Source organism: Theropithecus gelada, chromosome 6 (genome assembly GCF_003255815.1).
Source record: "Theropithecus gelada isolate Dixy chromosome 6, Tgel_1.0, whole genome shotgun sequence".
Lineage (NCBI taxonomy): Eukaryota > Metazoa > Chordata > Mammalia > Primates > Cercopithecidae > Theropithecus > Theropithecus gelada.
Window position 1 is genome coordinate 14,723,546 of NC_037673.1, and position 26,797 is coordinate 14,750,342.

Consider the following 26,797-nt stretch of genomic DNA (forward strand, 5'->3'; position numbering starts at 1 on the left):
AGAGAAGCATTTTCAATATTACTGAAGTTATGGGAAGTAAAAGTAATTTTAATGCAGAATAAAATCTGAAGAAATAGGTTATATTTAAGTAAGACAGGGAGTTTAAAGAAATTTCCCAGTGGTTAGAGGTTTTAGCAACCAAGGCAAAGGGCAAAATGTTAATATCTCAGGTAAATTTGATTAAAAGGGAAACTAATCAGGATTAGGAAACCACGTAACTGCAGTAAGTAAACAGATGCATGGTTAGAATAAAAAAATCAAGAAACTAAAAGCAATCTCAATTGTATGCCAAATGTTTAAGCTTTACTTAAAGTAAAATTAGAGTATGAAACTTATTTGACAATATATGAATACAAATCGATAAACCCTGAAACAAAGCATGTATAAATGCTCTTACCAATGCAAAAACTTCCATCTGTTAGATACATAAACAGCACTTCCTTAAAAGCGACATATATTTTATACTGACCGCTGTAGTCAATTTTAATCAAAAACTACACAAATATTTTATTTGTATTTTAGAGACAGGGTTTTGCTCTGTTGCTTAGGCTGAATTCCACCTCCTGTGCTTAAGCGATCCTCCTGCCTCAGCCTCCCGAGTAGCTGGGACTACAGATGCACACCACTGTGCTCAGCTAAATATTTCAATGTGATTGGTTTCAACAGTTTATACCCACAGTTTTGATGTGAAACTGACAAACCTATGAGCTGACAGCCACAGCCCATGTAGAGGAATGACTCTAAGCCACTTAATTTTGTTTAAAAAAAAAAAAAATCTAGATGACTGCTAATATTCAGATCTGAAATGAAGAATGAGGTAATTTTATTCTTCCATTGTAGGATCTCATACCACGTTCCAAATCCTAGATCATACACAGAGTGTTAGACCAGGAAGGGACCTTAGCAATAATGGCTTAAGCCTCCCATTGGACAGATGAGCGAGGTGAGGCCAAGAAGCGTGAATGATATGGAAGCCTCCAGCTTGAATACATTCCTTAAATGAATGAGTGTTGGCATGGAACTGAATCGCGTGCATGGCTCTTGTCCACTTTCCCGAAGCCCTTCGATTAACTCCTTGGTCCTACTAGCTTCAGACAGTTCCCTGATCGTTAAGCAACCAAAATATCTCATTGCATCCAAGGAGCCGTGTATTTGCCACTGCAAGGCTTGTGGATGTGGCAGCCCTGGGGTAACGGGCCTGCCGCATAGTGACATGACCAACGCTGTGGGGTGCTGAGTGATTGGTGGTGATGTGTACCCTGTACTCCTTTGTTATGCAAGGGTGGTTTGAACTTAGCTTTCAGAGGCTGGTTTATTCAAACCATGGGTCCCCGCATGTTTATGGCCCCACACTTCAGGGAACCAGCATCTACCTAGTTGTTATGTTCCCCAAATGTTCCCCAACGCCAAAGGTGCCGTTTCTTGCCCTGGCTCATAGCTAGGGAACGTTGCCTCTAAATCTTACAGTAAGAATTTCCATGAGGTTGTACAGTGAGTGGTACAACCATTTTTAGCTGGTCTGTCCCCTTCTTTAACCTAAGGAAACCACCACTTAAACTTGGAGAGAGGAAGGGTGCCTAGTTCTTGTGTGCTTTTGTTTACATATACATATTGTAGACGCTGATGTCAAGTCTTGTTAGTGAAGTGCACTTTAAGTTACATAGCCTAACTTAAAACAGGTACTACATAAAAAACATTTGCTGAATCGGTGTGTAGCTGACAGCCATCTATAAAAGTGCATATATCTTATGCAGTCTTTTAGAGATCCTGGTTGTTTGCAAATGAAGCTGAGAAAACCATTATCACTAAAATGAAATATTTTAAGAGATACTGGCTATAAATTCTCCTGGAACCACTTGGACTTGACAAAGATTTTTCAAAAATGATTTAGGAGGCCCACCTTTGATGCTCTTCCTAGCGGAAAGTTGCAAGTTAATAGATTGAATGTCCCCTCGAGAAGAAAATAGTCTAAACTTTCGGTCTCGTCAGTCTCCTTTTTCCCTTTTGAGATCAGATAGTATACTATGTATTTGTGACTTCTCTGACTTCTGAGTGCAGTTTGGGTTGATTGCACAATGCAATTTCTCTCATTTTGAACATTTGCATGATTTTAGACATTGTGCCTTTAAAAGGGCAGGCAACAGGCCCTTTTACGTTTCTCTTCAGATTTTTCTCTACATCCTGTTTTAAGTGTGGTTAGATCAGTGGATGAGTCACATGATGTTTTTTGCTGCTTCAATGACAGAAATAGAGATTCAAAATAACCACACAGAGGAGTATCCCGAATGGTTACCAAACACGTTGCTCAAAAACATGCTTTCCTATGGTTCCAGTGCTTTATGTGAGAGCCGTCAGAGGGCTGTGTGTGAGGGCGCTGTCTACAGAATGCAGGCAGGAGCTGCTGGCTTTGAACTGGCTGAATATGCAATGCAGACATCTCAGCACTCCACATCTTTCAAAGCCCTTCCTCACACTCCACTGCAACTTTGGTTCCAAAAGAAAGATGGGGAGCAGAACTTAGAAGATAAAGGACCCCTTTTCCTGGACGTGCAATGGTCTGATTGATGAAGACGTCATCCTAAGTTTAGAAGTCAGCTCACCTGCAAAGCTGGTACTAACCGGCACATGCTGTCCTGGGCACTGTTCTGCTGAGAGAGTTACTGAAGTAGAAAGATTTTTAAATACAAGAAAATATTTCTCAAGGAAATGTAATTACAACACTATAAATACTTGCTATTTTGCAAAACACACTCTCTCTCCCACTTCAATTTGAAGGGGAAAAAAACCAGTCAGCTACTGAGTCTGGAAATCGATGTTTCTAGAAAGCAAGGGCATGGAAAAGTTACTCTCCCCCTGCCCCTTCCCTCCAGAAGATCCCCAAATGGGGAACAAGTGAGAGCAGGGAGCTGCTAACATTTCACACTTCTTCTTCTGAAGATTTAAGTGAATAAATTTTCTGAGAGTTATGATATGTAATGATTATTCCAACCAGGAGAGAGATCCAGAGGGCTGGGAGTGAGCACTCCTGAGCCGGCCCCACTGCGATGCACCCTGGTGTCTGGAGAACTCGGCCCAGCTCTGTCATTACCCTGGGAGCTCCCAGGCCTCCCCATCTGGGGCCCCCCACCCCTTGTACCTCCCAAGGTTCTTTATTGGGAAGACTGAGGGAGTGAAGTATAAAGTGATTTTACTATTGTAAAGCAGCTTTATTTGGCCCCCTCTGATACATCCTAAGCCAATATTAAATGTTTCAGTTTCTTAGGGAATCGGCTATCCAGGACATTTCCAAGCCAAACTACTGGCTAATGCTAAAAATCAAGGCAAAGTGAAAACAAGGGAAGAGTAACTTTGGCACAAGACAAACCCGATGCAGGCAGTCATGGGGGATGACTGGTTTTTATCCAGAAATGCAAACAAGTGGCCTTCTGCACCCCATTTGAAGAATCTCAAATGGGAGGGTTTCCTGCCAATGTGCAAATCCATCAATACTCCGTGAGCCATGTGGCTGGCAGGTCCAATCCTACCATGACTTTCCGAGTGCAAGCCTCGTCTAGTTCTTTTTGCTCAATTGTTGAGTGTCTCACTGACGCCCTTTGCCACTGAGATCCCTGTAAGTCACTACAGAACAAATGACAACTGCACATTTAGGATGACCTCGTTTCCCTCAAATAGGCCAGCAAAGGAGGAGCTCTAGCCTTGGCTTGCTCAGAGAAAACCCTCACTCTCTATTTTCTATGCTTTGAACTGCCCAAACCTGTTTCTCAGCATCTAAATGAAAAACTACTTCATGGCCTTGTATTTTCAGATTGTATTCATCCACAAGCAGTCACTCAATTTTGGAGAAAGTCACACCTGGTCTTTCCATGGTCTTTGACATGAGAATCTCACAGGCATGGTACCCTTCTAAATGCAGCTGTCAGCTGAACACCCTGCAATGAAAAATGTTTTGGGGGAATGTTTCTTTGGTCACAAAAGTCAAAAGGTTGCCCCTAATGACTCTGAAAAGTGGGAAGAAGAAAGGTCACTCTCCCTGGTTTGATCTCCTCTCATGTCTAGCTGGATGACGGGACTCGGTTAGAACAAACGCAGGAGAATATGCCAATTCTCAGTTTTTGCCTCAGAAGTTGTTAGGCTGTGACTTAAGCAGCCCAAGTGAAGAAAATGTATGAAGAAGGATCACGTGCTTTAAGGTGAACGGTTTGGACAAGTCCTGCCAAATCAGCTCCATTGTGGTGGCCTGAGTGTGGCACTGCTTCCTGTGTTCTCAGAAACTCTAACCAAATATTATGGCCCACTGATCTTGATCCCTGAAGGGATCTCTGGAGTTATATTTCCTTATTTCCTTATGTCATAATGGGGAGGCCCTTGCTGATCCTTCCTGGATTTAGAGGGAAAGGATTCGCTTTCTTTTTTTTTGGGGGGGAGGGGACGAAGTTTTGCTCTTGTCACCCAGGCTAGAGTGCAATGGCGCTATCTCAGCTCACTGCAACCTCTGCCTCCCGGGATCAAGCGATTCTCCTGTCTCAGCCTCCTGAATAGCTGGGATTACAGGCATATGCCACCGTGCCCAGCTAATTTTTATATTTTTAGTAGAGACGTTGTTTTGCCATGTTGGCCAGGCTGGTCTCGAACTCCTGACCTTAAGTGATCCACCCCCCCCCCCCTCGGCCTTCCAAAGTGCTGGGATTACAGGCATGAGCCACTGTGCCTGGCCTGCTTTCTCAATTTGGATCTTTAAGCTCCAACCCCAGAATCATGAAAGAGTCACACATGTTAAAAAATACTGCTGTTTAATTTTCTAGTAATGTCCTTTAAAAAAAGCTGATACATTGAGTTTTTTTATCTTCTCAGATCTGCCTCTGAAACCACTGCAAAGCAGCTATGCAACTTAAGTTTTCAGCACTCATATATATATTAATGGAGGAAAAGCCACTCTGAGGAAGCACACCAAGGACATGTCCCCATGTGGGCACACCCCATCGGCACTGGGTACCCAGGAATGTGAATGCAACCCTGGCATGCCCACAGCTAACTTCATGCCCTTGCATTCTTTTTCGCTATGAGGAACAATATGATCACACAGCACTGAAAATGGTAGACACAAAGGGCCTACCTTTTTCTTTCTCATTTTTGCCCTTCCAGCTTACACTTCTATCCCTATTCCAGTGACCCGTTTATTCCCCAGTTACCCATAATGAAAAATAGTTCTGTCATTTACTGAGCCTTACATTCAAATGCAAATGACGGACTTTATAAAACTGCTGCAAGTAAGGTACAATGTTCATTGATACAATACGTTTCAACTGCAGGTATGTTGAGCACACAAGCAATCACCGTATTGTATTAGAGACATTTTATTGAAAATGCGAAAATAGGAAATGTATTATAGCCTAAAATAAATTACATAACATATACAGCATATATTTATATCTTTAAAATATTTTTTTGTTTAGGTTCTTTCAGTCTAGGAATTTTGACTAAATCAACAATTTAGTGAACTGTGTCTATAATTTTTTAAAGGAAAAAACCTGCTTTCCAAAACTTAGAAAAATATACTGCACTGCATGGATTTCGAATGTGTTATTTCGGGGAGGACCACATGGTGACTCTGGTATCATCATAAAATGTCTTGCTTTATCGTATGGTGTGGGAGGGAAGTACCGTAGTACATTCTGAATTACCTGTACCGCAGAGTTACGACTTAAGGATGGCAGAACCAGGTAATACATCTACTTCAAAAGTTACCCTACAGCAACCTGGCATTAGAATGCTGGATGAGACTTAAAGCTTGAGTTCACTGGAAAAACTAAAATGCAAAGTTAGAACGCTCCATGTGACTCGCTCTAGTGCGACCTTCAGGAAAGGTGAGGGAAAAGCAAGCCTTCAGGAAAAGTCATGCGGCAGGGGCTGGAAACTGGAGATGCGCTTTTGTGACAACTTAAAAGAGTTAGCTCATGTATATACACGGCGGGGGTGAGAACTGACAGCTCGCTCGGATCTAGGAGAACACAGAGTGATATGCTATCATTCAACCGTGTCAGTTTGCTGCCCCCGGGGCATTTCCAACCTTTCTACGGGAGATTATGTCCGTCTGTCAGCCCGCTGTGGTCACAGGTCTCCCCGTTCCTCAGTGTGAACGGGGACTCCGGGCTGCAGCCTGCCGCCCGCTTCCTGCATGTGTGGAGTAGATGGGTTTGAACTCCATGGCGGAAGGGAAATTTAAGAGGCCACCGGGGCTCCATCTCTTTGTACGGCCATGTGACTGGGAAGCAAATCAAAGGAAGCCGAGTTTTAACCTGTTGATTCTTAAGAGCGATGAAGGGGGACAGGAGAGTCTGTGGCCTGCTGTGCGGGGTGCCCGAGAGGCGACGGCACAGCTGCAGTCCTTTGGTTCCAAGAGGAGATTGTCCAGGGGAGGAGGACACACCGTCGAGCGTGAGGCAGCTGTGTCTTCTGGGTTTTCGTGAGGCAGGGCATGAAGTCAGTTGTTGCGCTTGTTTTTACATAGCAACAGTGAAGACCATTCACCAGGTCCCCCCGTCAGTGTGAGCATACTCAGTATGCTAGAGAATTGACACGAAACCTTTAAATCAAGGCCTCTTTCATCACCAAAACAAAACAAACAAAAAAGGGAACAAAATACGATGGGAGAGGGAAGAGATGATGCCGAAGTGTCATCCTGACTGTCCCTGCAGTGCCCATGGCGTCCCGTGCCTTATTCGTTCTCCTCTCTCATTTCCACAATGTCTGTCACCTCCTCTGTCGGAGGCATGTCCGTCATGGCGGAGTCTTCCCCCTCCGTGGCCGACTCGTTCTCCATCTTCTTTTTCTAGACCAAAGAAGACTCATCAGTGTGGGGCTGTGGACAGGGACACTGCACAGCAGAACCACGAGCAGGGAGACACCACCAGGGTCTTGGGGGGACCCCCCGCTGTAGGCTTAAACCTTCTTATGGTTGGGGTGGCCTCACTTCTTCTGCATCTTAGTTCAGCGTGTTCCTTGCAGTTTCGTGTCTGTGCGCCTGCCACTGAACTAGGCAGGCACTTCGGAGGACACTGTGTCCCACCGTCCCGCCCCAGACAACCCACCCCCTGCTGCCCTTTCCAATGAGGGCTGCGCTCTCCCCGACTCCTCAGTCACCTGCAGACTTCTTTTCCTTCCTCCTCCCTAAAGCCTCAAGCTTGGAACCTCACGTTATCAGAATATTGCACCTTGTACAGCCTCCATCAGTCACCTCTGGGACAGCTCCAGGCTTGCTGTCATTCTCTCCCACTTACTGCCTGTCCTAATTCCTGGTCACTTCCCTGCCATGTTGCCTGTTCTTACAATAAATGGCCTCTCAGGGATCAGGTTCACAGCCCCAGCCCACCTCAACCACTCCTGGGTCACTGCAGACCTTGCCATTATCGACATGTTGGGCACCACCAACAGGCCAAGGCAAAGACACTGTCCTCTGTCTGCCAACCCTGCTGGTCCCCCATCCACGGATCCCACCAGCCCTTCACTGTGGCCACCTTCTCGATGTCCTCCCTCCGCTCTTTCCTCAGCTTACATGACACGCTCAGTAATGACCATCATTTCCCTATCCTGCTTTTCTTCCATCATATTTGCCAGGCAAAGCCCCACCTGTGCTGAGGTTCAGATCTCTACCATCTCAGCCCACACCACCCAGCTGCCCTGGCTGGGGAAACCCAACAGCAGGGGACAGCCAGTATCCTGAGATGCGCGTCACACACCGTGAGCAGGCCCTCTGAGTGGTCTGGCTGTCACCCTGCTGTCCCGGCCTGTTCACTCTGCCATTCTCCTGACCAACTTCCCCACCCATGTGTCCTCGTTCTTCCACCCTCCAACACCTCCCTTTTCTCAGACGATGCTCTGGCTTCCTACTTCACTGAGAAAAACAAAAGCGATCAGAAAGGCCCTTGCGCAACCTCTTGGACTGCATCTCTGCTCCGCCCGTGACCAGAGAGGCCGCCCGAGCTCTGTCTTGGGCTACCTGGTCCTCGTGTGCACAGACACATTCGTGTCACTGTCCCCTCTCCCACTGGCAGCACTGCCTGTCTGTGGGTCATTCCCCCGAAGCAAGCCATAGGCTGAACTTTGCCCCATCTTCGCTGGCTTTCTGAAATCCATGTCCACACCTCTCTCCCCTTTGGAGCAAAACTCTTCAAAGGGACTGTCTCTACTTGCTGCCTTCAGCTTTTCCCCTTTTCTCTTACCCCACTCCCATTAGGCTTCCAGCCACCCCAAGCCACGAGACTGGGCAAGGTCACCAAGGATCCCCCACTGATGAGTGCCACCATCCAACTCTGGTGAGCGGCTGCTCAGGTTCTCCTGCACCCAGCAGGATGCACCCGGGAGGAGGCTCCCGGCGTGGCTGTCTCACCTGCTTCCGGTAGACATAGCACGCGGCGATGGCGACCATGGTGGATTCTCCCACAAAGCCCGCCAGGAGGGAGCCCACACCCAGGGTTGCACCGTGCACCCTGCAGATGAGAACACAAAGGCGATTTGTCTGTTAAGGCCAAGTCAAGGCACAACCGTCCATACCAAAACCCAGGAAAGTAAGTGTAGCCTCGAGACGGCTGAGACCAGCGGTGTTCTCCATCTGTTGGCTTCATAAGGGCGCAGCTAATAACCTAATGTGTGAGGGGAACTGGGAACTCGGGGTTGGGCCGCCTCCCTCCCGCAGCACACGGACCCCACAGCCCTTCCTACCCTCCCAGGACACTGGGAGCTCCCTGAGTGCGGGGACCATATCCTCCTCTTCTGGTTTTCACGTCCAGCATACGCTCGAGCCCGTGCAGGGCCAGCCACACCCCAACAGGAGCTCAGTGGCTCTTACTCGTGTCTGGGCCTGACCCCAAAAGCCCTTTTCTAGAATGGATCCCAAGAGCCTCCACCTGGTGCCTGGGCAGACACACAAAACATCATTCTGAATTTCCAATTCTAGACATGCCTAGGGATTTCCTGTGGAAATGTAGATCTTAAACCTCTGGACACAGTATTGAAGGGGCAGAAGGACCCACAGCCCCAAACTCCCTGACGACATACCCCAGGTAGGGCAGGACCACGAGGCTGGCGATGAGGACGATGATCCGCAGCACAGAGCTGGGGGCCAGGACGAAGGTTTTCTTCAGCGTCATGAGCCACCCAGTGAGATGCGCCCTCACTGTGACTGTGGGGAGGAGCAAAGGACTCGTCAGGCGTGCCCGCGTCCCCTCCCCATCCTCTGGACCAGGGCAGCACGTCCAAGAGCCAGAGGCTGCCTGGGACCCTGGTCTTGCTGCTGAGCCTCTGGCCACCCCGTCTTCCTGCCAGGGCTCCCCATCCCTGCTCCTGAGCCTAGGCCCGCCTCGGGTCCCCGCCTCCTCACAGCCCTTTGGGTCTAAACGGCTGGGGACCGGCAGGCTCCTTGCTCCACTGGGACCACATCTTCCAGGCAGCCTAGCTGCTCCTGTTCAGTCCTGTCCCCACACTTGCCCAGCCTCGTCCTCGATCATCCACCTCTAGAAGGGAACACTCAGAGAAGAGTGGCAATGTGACGGCACTCTGGTGTGACGCTGGGTGAGCAGAAAAGCTGGCACCAGAAGTCATCTTCCCTGCCTGTGGTCAGAGGTATGGAGACCAGAGCAGTGAGGTAGGAGGAGGAAGCTGCACGTCCCCACTTCCCTTTGTTCCCTCCCTGAGCTGGTCCTGACCACTTCCACTGAGGTCACTTCCCTTTCTCCCTCTCCTAATGCTGTGGCTCTCGTTGGTGTGCTGCCATTGCACCACAGGCTGCGTGGCCTCCCCGTGCCTGCCTCCTCACTGGATCTCTGAGCTGCAGGAGGGCCGTGGGTGGACAGCGGGGAACTGTGGAGAGCACGGAGCTTGCCCTTGTCAGTAGGAAGGTCCCTGAGCATCTAGATTCCATCTGAAACTGGAAGAGCTGGAGGAAGCGCAGGGCAGGGCCTGCTCCTTGAAGACGGGCCCGTCACCTCCCTGTGGACAGCACCAGGCAAAGGCCCTTGGAGGAGGAAGTGCTCATTCCTGGGATAAAAATTCCTTTCCAGGATTGCTGGTTTGGAAGGAAGCTTCTGCCGTCTTCTTGGTCTAACAGTATATGTCCTGCCTTCCTCTGGGTGGAAGCCTTATATTAATACTAACAAGGCTAATTTTCTTCTCTTAGGCAGACAGACCCACTGAGGTTTTTGACCAAAGGAGAGAGTCGGTCCCAGGCATATGCTAAACTGGTTAGCCCAAACCCAACAGATTGCAAAGAGTGGCAGGGCCTGGCAGCTGTCTGGAAACCCTTCATCTTACAGGCAAGAAAGTGGAGTCAAATGGAGATTGAAGGTGAATCGCATACCCAGCTATAGCCTGCTCCCAGCTGGGGCGCTCCAGGCCCCTCCTCTGGTCACTACCATAGGAAATTAGCTGCATGTGTCTCAATCTGCGAGTGCAGCTCCTTCTAGATGGTGACACCTTCCCCAGCTTGGTTCACCCTGTGGCTACCCAAGTCCAGATGCCATCCCGGTGCTGTGATCTTCCAGCCACTTCTCCATTTCTGCAACAGCCCAGAAAGTGACGCCGCAAGGCCTTGGAACAAGGGCTGCTCCATCAGCCCTGGCCTACCTGGGCTCCGTGGCTCCTTTCTTTTTCTCTTTTTTTCTTTCTTTTTGAGACGGAGTTTCACTCTTATTGCATAGGCTGGAGTGCAGTGGCACAATCTCAGCTCACTGCAACCTCCGCCTCCTGGGTTCAAGCGATTCTCCTGCCTCAGCCTCCTGAGTAGCTGGGATTACAGGCACGTGCCACCATGCCCGGCTAATTTTTTGTATTTAGCGGAGATGGGGTTTCACCATGTTGGTCAGGCTGGTCTCGAACTCCTGACCTCAGATGATCCACCTGCCTCGGATTCCCAAAGTGCTGGAATTATAGGCGTGAGCCACTGTGCCCGGCCCATGGCTCCTTTCTTAACATGTGGCTTTGTAGATTCTGGCTTCCCAGTTTAATGATTTAAGTGGATATTTTGGGGAAACTGATTTTTGACTAGGTGACACACCTGGTGCAGAATTTAAAAGGTACAAAAGGGAATAGAGTACAAAGGTCTTCTTCCCAGTGGTGACTTCCCAGGCCCTTGTCCTGCTTCCCACAGGCAACTACTGTTAGCAGCTTGGTGAGTTACTTACAGAAAAAGAATGTAGCTATGCAAGCACTTAGCACATCCATATGACAATACAGATATACATGTGCTACATATTTGCTATGGAAATGGTTGCATACTAATCAACCATTCTGCAACCTGCTCTTCTCATTTAATCTAGAACGACTTCATTCTTGTCTGGTACACCTCACACCACTATATCGGCTTTCCAACTGGCTTTTGTCTCAGCCATGAGCAGTTCCCTTTCTGACCATCCATCATCTGGCCTCAGGTTGCCCTGGAATCTTCCTTTCTACAGCAGTCCTTCTCTGTCTTTGTATATCTCCAGGCTTTAGCAATAAGCTCACTCTATTTTTCTTTTTTTCATTTCACTTTTTAAATTAACGTATTGTAAAACTGGCTTTTTTGGTGCACAGTTCTGAGAATTTTAATACATGAACACATTTGTGTAACCACCACCGCAATCAAGACAGAGGGCAGTTTTATTGTCTCCAAAACTCCACATGCTATCCTTTCGGGTCTACTTTCTTTTTACTGTTTTTGCAATCACTGCACTTTTAAAAACAAGTTATACGGCCAGGTGCAGTGGCTCACGCCTGTAATCCCAGCACTTTGGGACGCCAAAGAGGAGCACTTGAGGCCAGGAGTTCGAGACCAGCCTGGACAACATGGTGAAACCCCATCTCTACTAAAAATACAAATATTAGCTGGGTGTGGTGGTGGGCGCCTGTAGTCCCAGCTACTTGGGAGGCTGAACAGGAGAAGTGCTTGAACCCGGGAGGCAGAGGTCGCAGTGAGCCGAGATTGTGCTACTGCATTCCAGTCTGCATTCCAGACAGAGACTCTGTCTCCAAAAAAAAAAAAAATATATATATATATATAAATATATAAACATAAATATAAATATAATTATATATAAATATATAAATAAAAAATATATAAAAACAAGTTATACCTATTGATTCATTTCTTGAACTTTCACCTTACTGGCTAATGTTTTTGCATCTTTCTAAGCCACAGTGAAATTTTACATTTGTGTTGGTGACATGATTGCAAACATTTCCAAAGAAAGATTTAATTAGGCATGAGGATAAACAAGCATGTTTCTTTCATTCTGTTTTTCTTTACCTGGAACTGGGAAGAAGGAGAAGATCCGCAAAGGAACAACGCAGAGTTCTGCAAAGGCAAAGTCCACTCCAATGATGTCTATCAAGATTTTCTCGGACACGTTGGGTGTCCAAAACATCACGAAACAGAGCTGGGGGAGAAAGACATCGAACAGGGTTGTGAGGAAAAACGCGGAGGCGAGTGAAATGAACAGGTCAGGTGTGGCACAATCCTTGGAGAGTTACGAAAGGGGGACAACTGGCCCGACTGGGTGGCGGGCATGCTGGTCCCAGATCTGCCACCTGCCTGCTTGGCTGTCTCCTGACCACAGAGGCCCTGGTCCATTAGCCATGGCTGTACCCAGGGGACTCCCATGGCAGAGCAGATGTGGCTCCTCCAAGAGTGGGTCATTGATTTCTGAATGGGTGAGCAGGCCCGTTCAGAACCAATGTGCTTTGGGGCAAGGCTTAAGGAGACTGCCACACAGCTCGGCCAGTTCCGCCTGGACGTGTTTATTCATATAATGTTTACAGCTTTAACAAATAAAAAAAAAGACCTGGAAGTTCTTGGATGTGTACAGAACCACACAGAATCAGCACACATAATGAAAAGGGAAATGTTAGTGTTTAGAGTAAGGATCAGCCTATGAACCTTTTAAAGTCTAGTTACAAGAATAAGAGATGAGACAGCAACAGAATTGGAACTCTGGAAAGCAGATGGGAGGTGGTAAACTGATGTAACAGATGCAGGAAAAGGGAATGCTGAACCCAATGGGGAAAGTGGAGCTCTCTCCCCACCTCCCTTGCCCACAGATCAGGAAGTGAGGCACAGGTCCTTCCGGAGATGGGGTGAAGGCGGGGTCCAGAGCAGGATGGCTGGAAGTCAGGTTAGCAAGCAATCCATCCACAGCTCCCCTTGCACAGCTGGTGACTACATCTCCCCGAATTTGACAGGAAACAGGAGTTTAGTCTCTGGATGAGGTAAAACAGAGGAGTACCTGGCATGGCCCAGGGCAGAGTTACTACAGGTTGAGTAACCCTTATCTGAAATGCTTGGAACTAAAAGTGTTCTGGACTCTGAAGTTTTCAGATTTTAGAATATTTGCATTATACTTACAGGTTACGCATCCCTAATCCCCAAATACAAAGTCCAGAATGCTCCAATAAACATTTATGTTGAGAGTCATGTCAGTGCTCAAAAATCAAAAAATTGGATTTTCCATTTTTGGATTAGGCATACTTAATCTGTACATGGAAAACGGGGGGATTAAGAGAAGGATGACATTTGCATGTTCGGGCTTCCTTCCTCTTCTGTGCTCCCAGAACATGAGAAACTAGTTGAGGCCTTCCCAGGTAGGAGACCGGAAATGGTCTCTGAGGAATCTGACCAGCCCAAGAGAAAAGACGTCAAGTTCCTGAAAATGAAGTCTCCCAATGAAGCAGCCACACTGGAGCAGCCATCAGTGAGGCCCTCGCCTGGTGATCACAGCTTCTAATCAACTCCTAGTCTCCGGATAAGGTAAAATGGGTGGGGTGGGGGGCGCCTGGCATGGCTGAGGGCAGTTACTACAGCTAGTCACCAGAGCCCCGCTTATCAAAATGAGCAGGCAACCAGGGAGAAGCACGCTTTGACAGAGGCCTCCAATGTGCAGAGACCAAAACTATGGAAAAAACTGCAACTTAAGAGGAAACAGACAATACAGAGAGAGAGAGGGGGAAAAAAAATAAAACTTTCCTCCACTGACATCCCCAGAGAGATGGGAGAAGCCACTGCGCCCACAAAACAAGAACAGAAGGAGAATGTTATAAAAAAGACATTCACGCCGGACGCTGTGGCTCATGGCTGTAATCCTGGCAGTTTGGGAGGCCGAGGCGGGTGGATCACCTGATGTCAAGAGTTCAGCACCAGCCTGGCCAACATGGAGAAACCCCGTTTCCACTAAAAATACAAAATTAACTGGGCATGGCGGCGCATGTCTGTAATCCCAGCTACTTGGGAGGCTGAGGCAGGAGAATTGCTTGAACCCGGGAAGCGGAGGTTGTGGTGAGCTGAGATGGCGCCACTGCACTCCAGCCTGGGCAACAAAAGTGAAACTCCATCCCCCCCACCCCCCCAAAAAAAGACATTCACAGAACAAAAAAGATAAAAGCAGAAAGGAAAATTCACGAGTTAACAGTGAGATAAGTTTAGGGAAGCCTACCACGGAGACAGAGCAGAAGGACGAAGGCGTGCAAATGAAGCACAGGAGAAGAGTTAAAGAAACAAAGTCCAACACCCAAATAACAGGATTTCCAGAAAGAGGCGACAGCGTACGTCTGAGACTGAAAGACACCAGGTTCAGAACTGAAAGGGCCCATCGTGGGAGGTGGTGCAGTGCATGGGAAAAGCCCCATCAGGGCATGTCACCGAACACTATTGGGGGACACAGCTTCCTATGGGCTTCCGGCCTCGGGCTTCTCAGTAGCACTGAAAGCTAGAAGACAAGGAGCAGTAAGTTTCAAAGGAAGATGATTTCTACCCTAGAACTCTAAACCAAACTATCACTCAAGTGTGTTTAAAAGAAAAATATTTTCGATATTCAAGGCCTCAAAAGTCTTACCTCCCATGCACACTTTTTCAAGAAGCTATTGGTGAGGGTTGCTCTGCCAAGGCAAGCGAGTCATGGAGTGGAAAAGAGCAAGGCGTGGGTGAAGCACAAGACAAAAGCCAGGGAAATCTCTGGGGCGGAGGTGAAGGCTGCGGTAGGCCCACAGGTCAGTTGATCTTCCCTGGAGCAGGGAGAAAAAGGCTCCGAGAGATGCTAACTACCTAGTGTGCTTGAATACTTGAAAAGCGATTTACACCACGCAGGGAAAATGTGGGAATAACTTAGTGACAAGTACCCAGAAGGCTAAGAAAAATGATAATTGAGTCAATTATTAAGTCCAGGCAAAACCAAAGCTGTTTGAGAAAGGAAGGGAATCAGGGCTCGGTGTCAGAGTATCATAGTCACAATCCATCAAGAGTTGGGGGTGCCTCTGAGAGCAAGAAAGGGACAGGGTGGAAGTGAGCAGCGCTGAAGAGGTGGGCTGGGGACATGCTACTGTGAGTTACAATCCTTTCAGAGCTGACTTGGAAAACTTGGTGCTAATTTTAAAAACCTGAATTTAAAAATCCAACAACATCACTGTGGAAGATTCTGTTAAAAACTTGCCAGTTTCATCAAATATTTATCTTCTTTTCTTAAAATGCCAGTGATTCTTCTCTAAAATAAAACTGAATACATTCTAAAATGAATTACAACAGTGTAAGAACAGAACACTGAAATTTCAGAATATAACATTCTTTTAGGCTCTGACTACATTGTTTCATGGAATTAGCCAAGCTCTATGTACTATGTCATGTAGAAATATTTAAAAAATACACTGGAGATCTATTATAAATATATTTCACTTTATAAGTGCAATAGAGCCATTCCTCTATGTATTTTCTGCATCTGGCAAAGTATATTCCACTGGTTTTCAAAAATGGCAGAGGTACTATCTCATTTAATCCTCCTGCTTGATGACAGTACTCACACCCCATCTTTGACATGAAGGAAAAAATACTTCCTTAGATCTAGCAACTTGGAGCTCAGGGACTTTATTGCCTGAATGCCCTGGATAAGTGGCCCTGTCATCTTTTCCTGTAAGGGTGAGACATCGCACACAGTCATAGCCCTGGTATGGTGGCAACTTCACATTATAATTCGAAACAACACTGAGCATGGAGTTGGAACACTATTTCCCTGTCCATGTCCTACCCCCACAAATACACGGATCATCCCTGCTTCCAGCTTTGCTTTATACTGGGCCCCCAATATATCCCATAGCAGTAAAACCGTAAAGAATTGAGCTAAGGGTTGACTACCTTACAGTCTGGGCTGGCTCTGTGCCTTAGAACCTGCAGAAAGTGAGCCATTCTGTGTTTATCTAAGGGTTAGAGAGAGACCTAGGCCACATACTGCTAAAAACCTGAAGCTTCCAGGGGAACCATGAGCATGCTTTATTTATTTCGCAGCCAGCAATGATCTGAATGTGAGATAATGCCTCACACAAATGTTGCAATTCTCTAGGCTTTGCAAAATCATTGTAAAGTGGCTCTTCAGTTACAAGAACCAAGGAAAAAGGAGGGTGTAATTGCACGTCAGAGAGAAAGACGGCAGAAATGGGTCACTGTGGCAGACAAGCTGGGTAATCCCTGCTCTGGGATCCCTAGTCAGGTCATGTTCACCCAGAGCCGTTTTCCTGTCTTGTAGAAGATCAGTTAACCTTTGCAGCAGGGGGGTCCAGTTTGAGGACACAATGATAGGGAGTGTGCCCACATCACCTGACACACTGACATCAGTATCAGCCAAGCTGTGTAGGTGACCACAGTTCTGGTACCTTGAACACAACCACGGACTTAGGTAAGGTTTGATGGATTTCCACTAGGAGCTTCCTGAGATGGTGGCTCAACATTCCATTTCTAAAATTCCACAGTATGATCCAACTTGGCACCACTCAGTCACTCTGTTTTTTATCTGGCTCTGTCTCTGCTGAGCACACCCTACACGCCCCTTATCAAGGCCATGTGCTGACAGAGGTGCGTCTTCAGTTTCAACCACACACACCTACAGCCCAGACTGGGTCTTCATGGGGTATCGGAACTGGAAGCGGTTAGTCTGATCTGGGGTTTGAACAATCACAGACAAGGAAAGGAATGCCACATTTATCAATGTCTCCTTTTTCTTCCTCCCTGAAGTCTCTGAAGCTCTTGCTATGCTTCCAGTAGGAAAATGCCACTGCACTTTTCAGCAAGCTTTTCAATGAGTGGTTATTTCTTGCATATATAACTTAGGCATACATATAACTTAGAAAGGAATACATTTAACTTAGAAGTGGATATGGTGGGCCAGGTACATTGGCTTACACCTGTAATCCCAGCACTTTGGGAGGCCAAGGCGGGTGGATCACAAGGTCAGGAGATCGAGACCAACCTGGCAAACACGGTGAAACCCCATCTCTACGAAAAATACAAAACATTAGCCGGGCGTGGTGGCAGATGCCTGTAGTCCCAGCTACTTGGGAGGCTGAGGCGGCAGAATGGCATGAACCTGGGAGGCAGAGCTTGCAGTGAGCCAAGATCGCGCCACTGCACTCCAGCCTGGGCAACAGAGTGAGACTCCATCTCAAAAAAAAAAAAGTGGGTATGGTGTTTATTAAAAGCTGTAACTCCTATCTGCAGATGAGCTTTCCCGAAGCAAAGCACTGAGCCCTAGCATAATAATCAGATTACATTTAACCAGTTCATTTGAAAAAACAGGAAGCTTTAGAAGTTCCCTTGACAAAGAGTATTTCAGGAACAGTGTCATTTTAATGAGTTCACCCAGAGTAGTCTCGACGTACAACATGCCTCCCAGTTGACCATGACGTGCTGTGTTCCTCAAATATTTGCAGAGCCTAATGACGTGGACTTTTCCAAACCAGAACACAACCCTAATAATCTCCCATCAATGAACAAGAGTCGTTCCTCTGAGCAGGTGCACAGGTGGGTTTTCTGCTGTCGAGTTTACTGTCAATATTCTCTCATCAGGACGCAGCCTTCAAAATAGAATAGTCCACCCAGTGCCCAGATCTCGGTTTTTCTATTTATTCTTCAATAAAAGGAACCAGGACTCCTTGGAGAAATGACTCATTCTAGGAGCAAGGCAGAGAAAATGCAAGATGATTCGCTTGGAGCATCTGTGGTGTGAGAAGGAAGGACGTGCCCCAAAATAAAACGATGGGAACACGGCAAAGGGACACGGAAGCCAGGCGGAAGGAGCTTCCGAATGGCCAAAGCAAAAACACTTTGGGCAACAAAATAGTACAGTAGTATTGAATTCTATCCCCAAATAGCAAATAAATATCCATGAGTCCATAGGGATAGAAATTTAAAAATGGCAGAGAAGGGACAAATGTCCTGCACAGAACCCTAAATAATTCATTAGCTGCTCCCCTCTAAGGTGGGTAGGAGCAGACCTTCCCGCTCCTTCGGAGGAACTTCCTTCTGAAGAGCACAGTGGGGAGACAGGAAAGGCGTCCTGGCAGCAGAGGAACGCGGCACACATGAACCCAGCCATGCAGTCAAGGTCAACATCCACAGTGGTAAGTCGGGTTGACAGTCTGTGCCCCGATAAGATGTGAGGACAGTGGCACTTTGTCTCTGTGGTCTTCCTCCCCAATTCCCTAAGCCCAGGCTTAACCACGAGACAAACCCCAGACAAACGCACATTGAGGGGCCCTCTACCAAATACCCGACCAGAACTCCTCAAAACTGTCAAGGCCTTAAAAACAAGGGAAGTCTAAGAAACTCTCAGAGACCAGAGGAGGCTATGGAGGCATGATGACTAGACATAATGTGGTGTCTTGGATGAGATCCTGGAACAGAAAGAGCTCAAGAGAAAACAAACCAGTGAAATCCTAATGAATCATGGAGTTTGGTTCACAGTCGCGCACCAGGGCTGGCTCCTTGGCTGTGACATGCGTGCTGCAGTGAAGCAATGTGAGTGAGGGTGAGGGGTCTATGGCAACTCTGCACCATCTCCACAATGTTTCTGAAAATCAGAAGTTATTCTTAGAAAAAAAAACAAAAACAAGGTTAATTAAAAAAAGAAGGGCTGGGCATGGTGGCTGACGCCTATAATCCCAGCACTTCGGGACGTCAAGGTGGGAGGATTGCTTGAGGACAGGAATTCAAGACCAGCCTGGGCAACACAAGACCCTATCTCTACAAAAAAAATTTAGCCCTGTGTGGTGGTGCATGCCTTTGATCCCAGATACCTGGGAGGCTAAGGCAGGAGGGTTGCTTTAGCCCAGAAGTTGCAGGCTGCAGTGAGCCAAGATCGCGCCACTGTACTCCAGCCTGAGTGACAAGATTCTGTCTCCAAAAATTAAAGGAGAAAAAAAGGAAGAAGGAAGAAGGAAGAAGAAGAAGGAGGAGGAGGAGGAGGAAGAGGAGGAGGAAGAGGAGGAGGAGGAAGAGGAGGAGGAGGAAAAGGAGAAAGAGGAAGAGGAGCTGGACGGGGCCTCTCTAGGAATGTTCCTAATGTTTGCATGACTCAGTACATCCCAAATGGAATGACATGGAATTCCATCAGGACACACTCTCAGATTCCCAATTTAGAAGGAAAAATAATGCCATTTTACCAGGGTGAATTGCCGAAAGCAGGCAATGTGTGAAAGTAGCCAATGACTCCCATTTCTGGGGATCGGCGCTTAAGGGGTGCATACCTGTAGCAACTGCCAGAAGGAATGGGCTCTTGGGATTGACTGACCTGTCCTTAGAAGGGTGAAAAGCCGTATGTTCCTGAGACAGCAGGTGAGGGGACGATGGAGAGAGGGACGCTTCCATGTCCGCATCTTGCTCAGTGAGAGAAAGTAGGGAACCTCATAGGAAGGTTGATGATTATTGCCATCACAGGCAGTGGGGACACGGGGAGGACTTTTTACTTAAGGTCAGGCTAGAAAAATTCTAGTTGGCTAACACAGGGGTAGCAAACCACAACTTACATTTACAACCGATGAAAGTAAATGACATCTATTACTGAGAGAAACAGAGCTTGGTAGAGCATATTACAAAGTGTTTATGTAGAATTTGATACCTTCCATCTGGCTTGTTGATAATCATAATAATTATTATAAATCTATCTTGAATATTTAAGGAGTTGATGCAATCATCAACTGTTACAGCATATTCATGGTAAAAAAAAATCAACATTTTTCAGATAGTTTTATAACCAGCTTTTTGAAGAATATGAAAACTAAATCATCCCTGCTATCATCTAGGTTTAATGAAATTGCCAAATGCACACACTGCATGAAAGCAAACTGTCTTTCAGGTATCTAAGATGACTTACTAATTCCTAGTAATGTCGTGTTGGTGGAAAGAAATGACATACCTCAAACAGCAGGGGGCGCAATGCACCAAGCCCGCAGAGGGTTGTCCAACTCATTCCTTTTCTCTGCCGCTTTAATCCTTTCCTGGTTTTTCTCACAGGATCTGAAGACTATTGAGAAAGTTCCACACTCCAGCTTCTGTTTAGCCTTTCCTTCTCCTTGACTATTAATAGTCAACTTGGAATTTGTTTGGGGCTGGGGGAAGGGGACATGGGGAGTGACTGTTTAACGGGTGTAGAGTTTCAGCTTTGCAACCCAGTTACGGACAGATGGTGATGACAAGCAGCAATGTGAATGGACTTCACTGTCCCTTTAAAAATGGTGAGGTTGGTACATTGTATGTGTATTTTTCTACAATTAAAATTTAAAAACATTTGGAACCTGCTTATAACAGCACACTCCGTTCATCTGCTCGTTGTTTAAATGACACGTGTGCATCTGCCCTGGTGTCTTCTTATGAGGGCTTAGGTAGAGTTTTAGGGACTAGCCTTTATTGTCTTCATCTCACCTAAATTCCCCCAAAATAAACCAATCAACCCCTCAAATCTGCTACACGTGCTGACACAAAGAGCAAATGCTGGATTCCTGAAGCTTCCAGACAGAAGTGCGGAGGGAAGGCAGAGGGAAGGCACTCATTCTCATCAGTCACTCACTATGTGCCAACAGCGCTCCATATGTGATTCCATTTCATCTTCATACACTCCCCAGATAGATGCCTTATTGGTTGAGGAGGACACAGGGCCTACAGGGACTGTGTGACTTGCCCCAGGTCATCGGCTGGTAAAGAGGCAGGGGCAAGAGTTCAATCCAGGCCTTGGGGCCGCAGAAGCCCTGCTTTCTCCCTGTTTCTGAGATGCCCTAGGCTGCTGAACCGTTCAGGCCCAAGGGTACTGTGAGGGGCATCAAATGGGAAAGTGTTGAATTCCATTAATTCACCTTTGGTTCTTTTTTCATCCCCCATGCACAAGAGAGGCATTTTCTTCCAGTGGAGCCGGGAACAATGGGGCGGCAGTCTCCACCTCATGTTGTGGGGGTTGGGCAGCCCAGCATTAACAAAGCCTCAAACAGGCTGTCTTTGTTCCAGACAAAGGGTCAGCATGGTACCACCGCTGGAATATGGCCTGTAGGATCCGCCCAAGAGGGCTGAGTGACAGCTATGGCTTGAGGGAAGGTTGCCACAGGAAGGTGAGACAGGGTCATTCTCATGAACGGAATTTCTAACTTGGAACACAGAACCAGCCGGACAAAGTCCTGTTGGATGGTGAGTTTTACTACAAGCTCAGATTCTGTTGCTTTCTAGCACATGACAGAAGGACTCAGAACTAACACGCTTTACTGAGATGCAGCTGCAAATAATGGTGTGCAACCAAGAAGATGGAATCCTTGGGGTGCTAGCCCAAGCAGTGGCAAGACAGGAGCAGGACAAGCTCACCAGGGCACAGAAGGCCTCTCCGTTACACATGGACAGTAGGTAAAAATGGGAGTGGAGGAGCCCATCCTGACCTGCAAGGTGCAAAACTGGCCCTGAAATGATGAAAAAAAAAGTTTTTTTTTTTTTTTTTTTTGAAGTAGTCTCGCTCTGTCAGCCAGGCTGGAGTGCAGTGGCACGATCTTGGCTCACTGCAACCTCTGCCTTCCAGGCTCAAGCAATTCTCCTGCCTCAGCCTCCCGAGTAGCTGGGATTACAGGCGCATGCCACCATGCCCGGCTAATTTTATAATTTTAGTAGAGACGGGGTTTCTCCATGTTGGTCAGGCTGGTCTTGAACTCCTGACCTTAGGTGATTCACCCGCCTCGGCCTCCCAAACTGCTGGGATTACAGGTGTGTGCCACTGCGCCTGACCAAAAAAAAAGGTATTCTAATTGAGGAAATTGAGGATGCGAGAGGCAGTGCCAGACCCAAACCTCTGACTTCTAGGAGGCGTTTCCTTTCCCTGTGCCTCCACCTCTATCTGCCAGCTGCAACTTTCAAGAAGAAGTGTCCACAGCCTGGGTTCCACTGGGATGGGGGACACTGTAAATACTGAAACCGTCTGTGACCTGCCACCTTGTAGTGGTGGCGCAGGTTCTGGTGAGGAGAAAAGGGGCGGAGCCAGAATTCTGGTTTCTAGCTTTGGGAATGGCGCTTCCCAGCAAGTGCACAGAGAAGGGTTAGTTCAGTGTGTCCAAGAGCAAGACCCGGACAGAGTGGATTCTTCAGGCTGCTTCCTTTTCTGATGCCGCCGCTCTTTGTTTTCTTTCCCTCCCGAGTTGCTTTCTCTGTGGCCTGAAGTTCTGAAGCTTTAGGACGAAGATGTTTTAAACACTAAACACCTTTATCCTCAGTTCCACAGGGGCGCCTGCTCTGGGATGGCACCTACTTCCCTCCGACAGGCGGTGGAGCCCAACAGAAGCAGCCCGCTGTGCTGTGATCCATGCTGGGATTCTACAGAAACAGCACGCAAGGAGGGGATCTGACCATGCTGGGTTCTACAGAAACAGCGGCAAGGAGGGGACCTGACCAGGCCACTAAGCCCCTCTCCTCTCTGGCAGCCTCCAACCTAATCCCTTCTCCCTGACAAAGTTTCTCCCCGGAACCTGGAGCAGGGGGGCTCACAGCCTTGCCGGCGGGGACAATCCTGGGCTGCTGACAAACAGAGTGGCCATGGCTTCTTCGCATTCACAGTAATCAGGGAATTTTTTTTTTTTTTTTTAAAGAAATTAAGGAAAACAGATTTCAAAACTTACGGAAAAGAGGCAAATATGATCGAATAGCACCAAAGATTCTAAAAGAGGTTGAAAAACTCTCAGAAGACAAATTCTCTCCCAACAACCAGAAAACAGGCCCTGAGGAGGAAAACAGAAGGCATCTGAAGGCCTCGTGGTCCCCAGGTGTGGAAGAGGGTACTGGGGACAGCAAAACATGCATCCATGCCTTCAGCTACCCTCTTGCAGGTCTTCCTTACCCAGGCCCTGGGACGCCTCATGCAGAGTCTACCTTCAAGGGCTTGCAGCCTTGAGGATGGGGCCGACATGTATGTAGATGTGCCCAGTGTACTTGCCAGCAAGAAGCGGGTGCCAGGAGTGCAGGAGAAGGAGCGCCTGTCTGTGCCAGGGAGAGGTTGATAAGGAAGCACCTGCCTGCCAAGAAGCCCGACGGGGCACTCAATGCCAAGGCAGCAGCCACCGAGGCAAAACACAGAGCGAGGTGACACCACTGCATGGGAAGCTGGAGAGGCGGCCCAACACGGGTGAGAAAGGCCATGTCGTCCTCGGGGGGCAGCGGCCAGCGGTGAAGGACTATCTGGAAGGCTGTGGGCGGATGAGTGGCTACTGAGAGGGCACACTTCCTGAGGATCTTTATCATTTCCGAGTCAGCCATGGCTAGGAGGGAGAGGCAGGCTGAGCGGGCAGCCTGGTGCACACAGGTGTCATGTCTATGGCAGGGTCTATGATGGTACCACACGATGTGTCCATAAGAACGTAAGAACCTCCATAAGAACAAGGTCGGGAGGTGAAAGCCCGAGTGCTCGGAGTGGGTAAAAGTGCTCAGATCAAGAAAAACAGCTGTAAAAAAATGTGCCACGAGAAAGAAGGGAAAAGGGAAAGAGCTGCCGGGGGCCGGGCGTATCTTCCAAACCCCCGCTCTCTGTCTGCCTTCTCCAACAAGGATGGTCACCTCTGAACTATCCAGGAAGCGCAATCCCAGCCAAGTGGGATCTGAAGACTGACAGTGACAAGAGGGAGCAAAGCATTCTGTTGATAACGGTAAAAGCCTGCAAGGTTCCCAGCATGAACTCATCTGTGGTGGAAAGAAAGCTTAGAGCATCAGGGAGAGGCCGAGAGCCTCGAGGTTGGAAATCCTAAGGATGGATTCTAGAAGGGCCCAGTCCTGGACTGCAGCGTATGGGTCTCGTGTTTATCCTGAGAACAGTGCCAGGCGGCTAATTTAAAAAGCGGATATAGCCTTAGGCTGCATTAGTGAAGGTGATGGGCTGACGTGGCCTGCCCCACTGCCTAGGCGTTCGATGATTTCGGCGATGCATACGGCCACACCTGTGTGGGACAGGCCAATGTGGGGAGAGACGAGACACGGGAGGCCCAGGGAGCTGTGTGAGTGTCATGCGAACAGGGCTCGTGAGGGGTCATTAGGAGCATCACGTGTGCCCCACAGGACCCAGGTTTCTGCGGACACACAGGTGTTCTTTCTCATCTGAGGACTTCCAAATGTGAACATGCTTCCTAGGCCCAGGTGCAACTTAAAATTGGTCCTTATTGGCATTTTCTACTATGTGGTTGTGTCTGCGGTTCTATCAGATGTCTAGTCAGAGGACTCAACCTATTCATTCCCCTTTTTGTGCTCACTACAGCTTGATGGAGAACTGGCATCTCTGTGTTAGCAAGAAGATGGGGCTCGGGTAGTGCCATCTGTGCCTGGGGTTGGAAGGCTGTAAACAGCAGGGGGTGATGGCTCAACCAAGGAGCTTCCGCGGGGAGAAAAATGGTGCATACAGGGGTCATGACTGTGGCAGGGTCTGTCTATTGAAAGTGTGTGTAAATCTACCAATCAAGAGACTGGCTTTTAAAAAAACAATCCACCCCAACAAAACCCACAAAAATGTGAAGAATATAAACTTTATATTTATCTATAAGATATAGATATCATTCATAAAATTATTCCTTGGCATAAAATATACCCCTAGCCACTTAGGTACCTGTGCAGCCCTCTTTCCCTGTGTTAGGGACCACTGAGTGCCCCGGTGGTGGAGCTGGTGGCTGAGGAGAGCTGGCATTCTTTGCTTATAGCACATGCCAGGTATCTCACTAAGCTTTTACTCCTTTTAAAATCTTAAAAGGTGAGCAATTCTTATTATCTCTGTGTGGCATCTGAGGAAACTGAAACTTGCAGTTTTGAGCGACTTTCCTGAAGCCACTCAGCTAGTGAGTGGTGGAGCTTGGATTTGAACCCAAGCCCTGTGGCTCCAAGGCCCACACCTATAAGCACCAAGCTATGTGGCCAATTCCAGCTTGACCTAAATCCCTCTGCCTCCATCCCTCTTTCCTCTTTAAGTCAAGAGTCACAGACAGGGCAGTCAGCTGTCATGAGAGCCACAGGCGTGACAGGCAGCCCCCCATCGGAACTCATCTCCAGTTTCAAAGGTGGGAACTTGAAAGAGATCAGTGGTGTCAGCTCCAGTGTGTACACCCTGGCCCTCTGGAAACTTCTTTTTTGGTAACCATCGGTTCATTCTTCAAGCCACATCAGTTAAGAGCCATCTCCAGGGAGGACTACAGGCCACTGAAAACTGTCTGGCGCCCGATTCATAGTGAGCAGGTTTCGAGGCACTGTTGTTTGCCATATGTGCTGTTTCTCGGCAGCGCTCTGTGGTTCTTTTAGCCTTGCACTGGGCTCAGAAGATACAAAAAGACCCTAGAATAATTTCATGACACCATTCAAACCCGTTTACCTTACTGTGCCCGAGCAAGTGGGACATCCGACCCAGAGGTGAGGACACAGTAGCGAGCCTTTAAGAGAAAATGAAGACCCTTTTGAGAAAAGACCACAGACTAGCTAAAAGCACCTAACACATGCTGCCCAGAGGTGCAGGAGACACCTAGGCCTGGGAGAGGGAAGCCAGTGAAGTCTCTCCTGTGATCAGAGTGTTTTTTTGATTGTTTTCTTTTGTTCCTGTGTCAAATGATAGGTTACTTCATTAAACTTACACAATGGCCACTTAGCATGCTAATCAGCTGTTTTAGGTCCTCATTGTGCTCATTTCACACACTGCTTCATGTAATTACCTCTATTTGGTAATTTTTTAGGTATTCTGAGATCATTTACATGGGCTTTGCTGGGCTCCCTGCCTGCTGCACCCAAGGGAATGGCAGGCCATCGGGAGTTTCAGGCCGTGGAGAAGGTGCTCGTGTGTGGAGCCTGGGGTGCCTCAGAGCCTCCGAGCTGGTGCTGGGCTCGGAAAGCCAAGAGGCCAGGGGCACCACATCCTTGCTTTCTCCACGTTGATGGTGCATGCATGTCGGGAGGGTCTGGACTAAGCACCCGGTTAAGCTGATGTCTGGTTTCTGTACACTGTCTTTAAGCTGAGACTAAGAAAACCAATTTTTTAAAAACCTGTAGGGAATCATAAGGTATTAATCATGGAAGTCGATCAATGAAGCCCTACTGAGTGACTTCACCATTAGTGTGGGATGGCAGTTTGTGACTGACCTCTCCCTATTGCTAGATATGAGTTCTAAATTGCTCTTCAAAGAATCAATGTGTCAGTATGTTCAATTCTTTGCCTTCTACTTTTAAACTTAACTTCCTTGTAAAGCAACCTTTTCTGATTACCTGCTCCACCCTGACTCATTCCGATTTCCTGCTCTGCCATAACCATTTTTTCCAGCAAACCACTCACCAGCGTCACTCTCTTTAAATCAGCCAATCGGAATTAGTTTAGCCCGTGCGGTCTAACCCTAGCCAATAGGGGAACAACACAGCAGCAGGGGCCACGTGCGTCAGGGATAAGAACCCCTTCCCCTCCCTTGTCCAAGTGTGCGCTCACCATTGCTCCATCTGTAAGGGCGCACCTTTCTATAGAAGTACATTGCCTTGCTGAGAATTAAA

General features: G+C 47.8%; 1 protein-coding gene across 1 annotated transcript in view; it reads right to left on the reverse strand.

The window, feature by feature from the left end:
• Nucleotides 1-281: 281 nt before the first annotated feature.
• ANKH (ANKH inorganic pyrophosphate transport regulator) overlaps nt 282-26,797 on the reverse strand; it is a 160,298-nt gene continuing 133,782 nt past the window's right edge. The window contains exons 9-12 of the mRNA XM_025387843.1: nt 12,278-12,407; nt 9,055-9,178; nt 8,387-8,486; nt 282-6,829 (exon numbers count right to left, since the gene is read on the reverse strand). Of these exons, the coding sequence (XP_025243628.1) occupies nt 6,716-6,829; nt 8,387-8,486; nt 9,055-9,178; nt 12,278-12,407 (468 nt within the window). The 3' untranslated portion in view covers nt 282-6,715. The remainder of the gene's footprint in view (nt 6,830-8,386; nt 8,487-9,054; nt 9,179-12,277; nt 12,408-26,797) is intronic.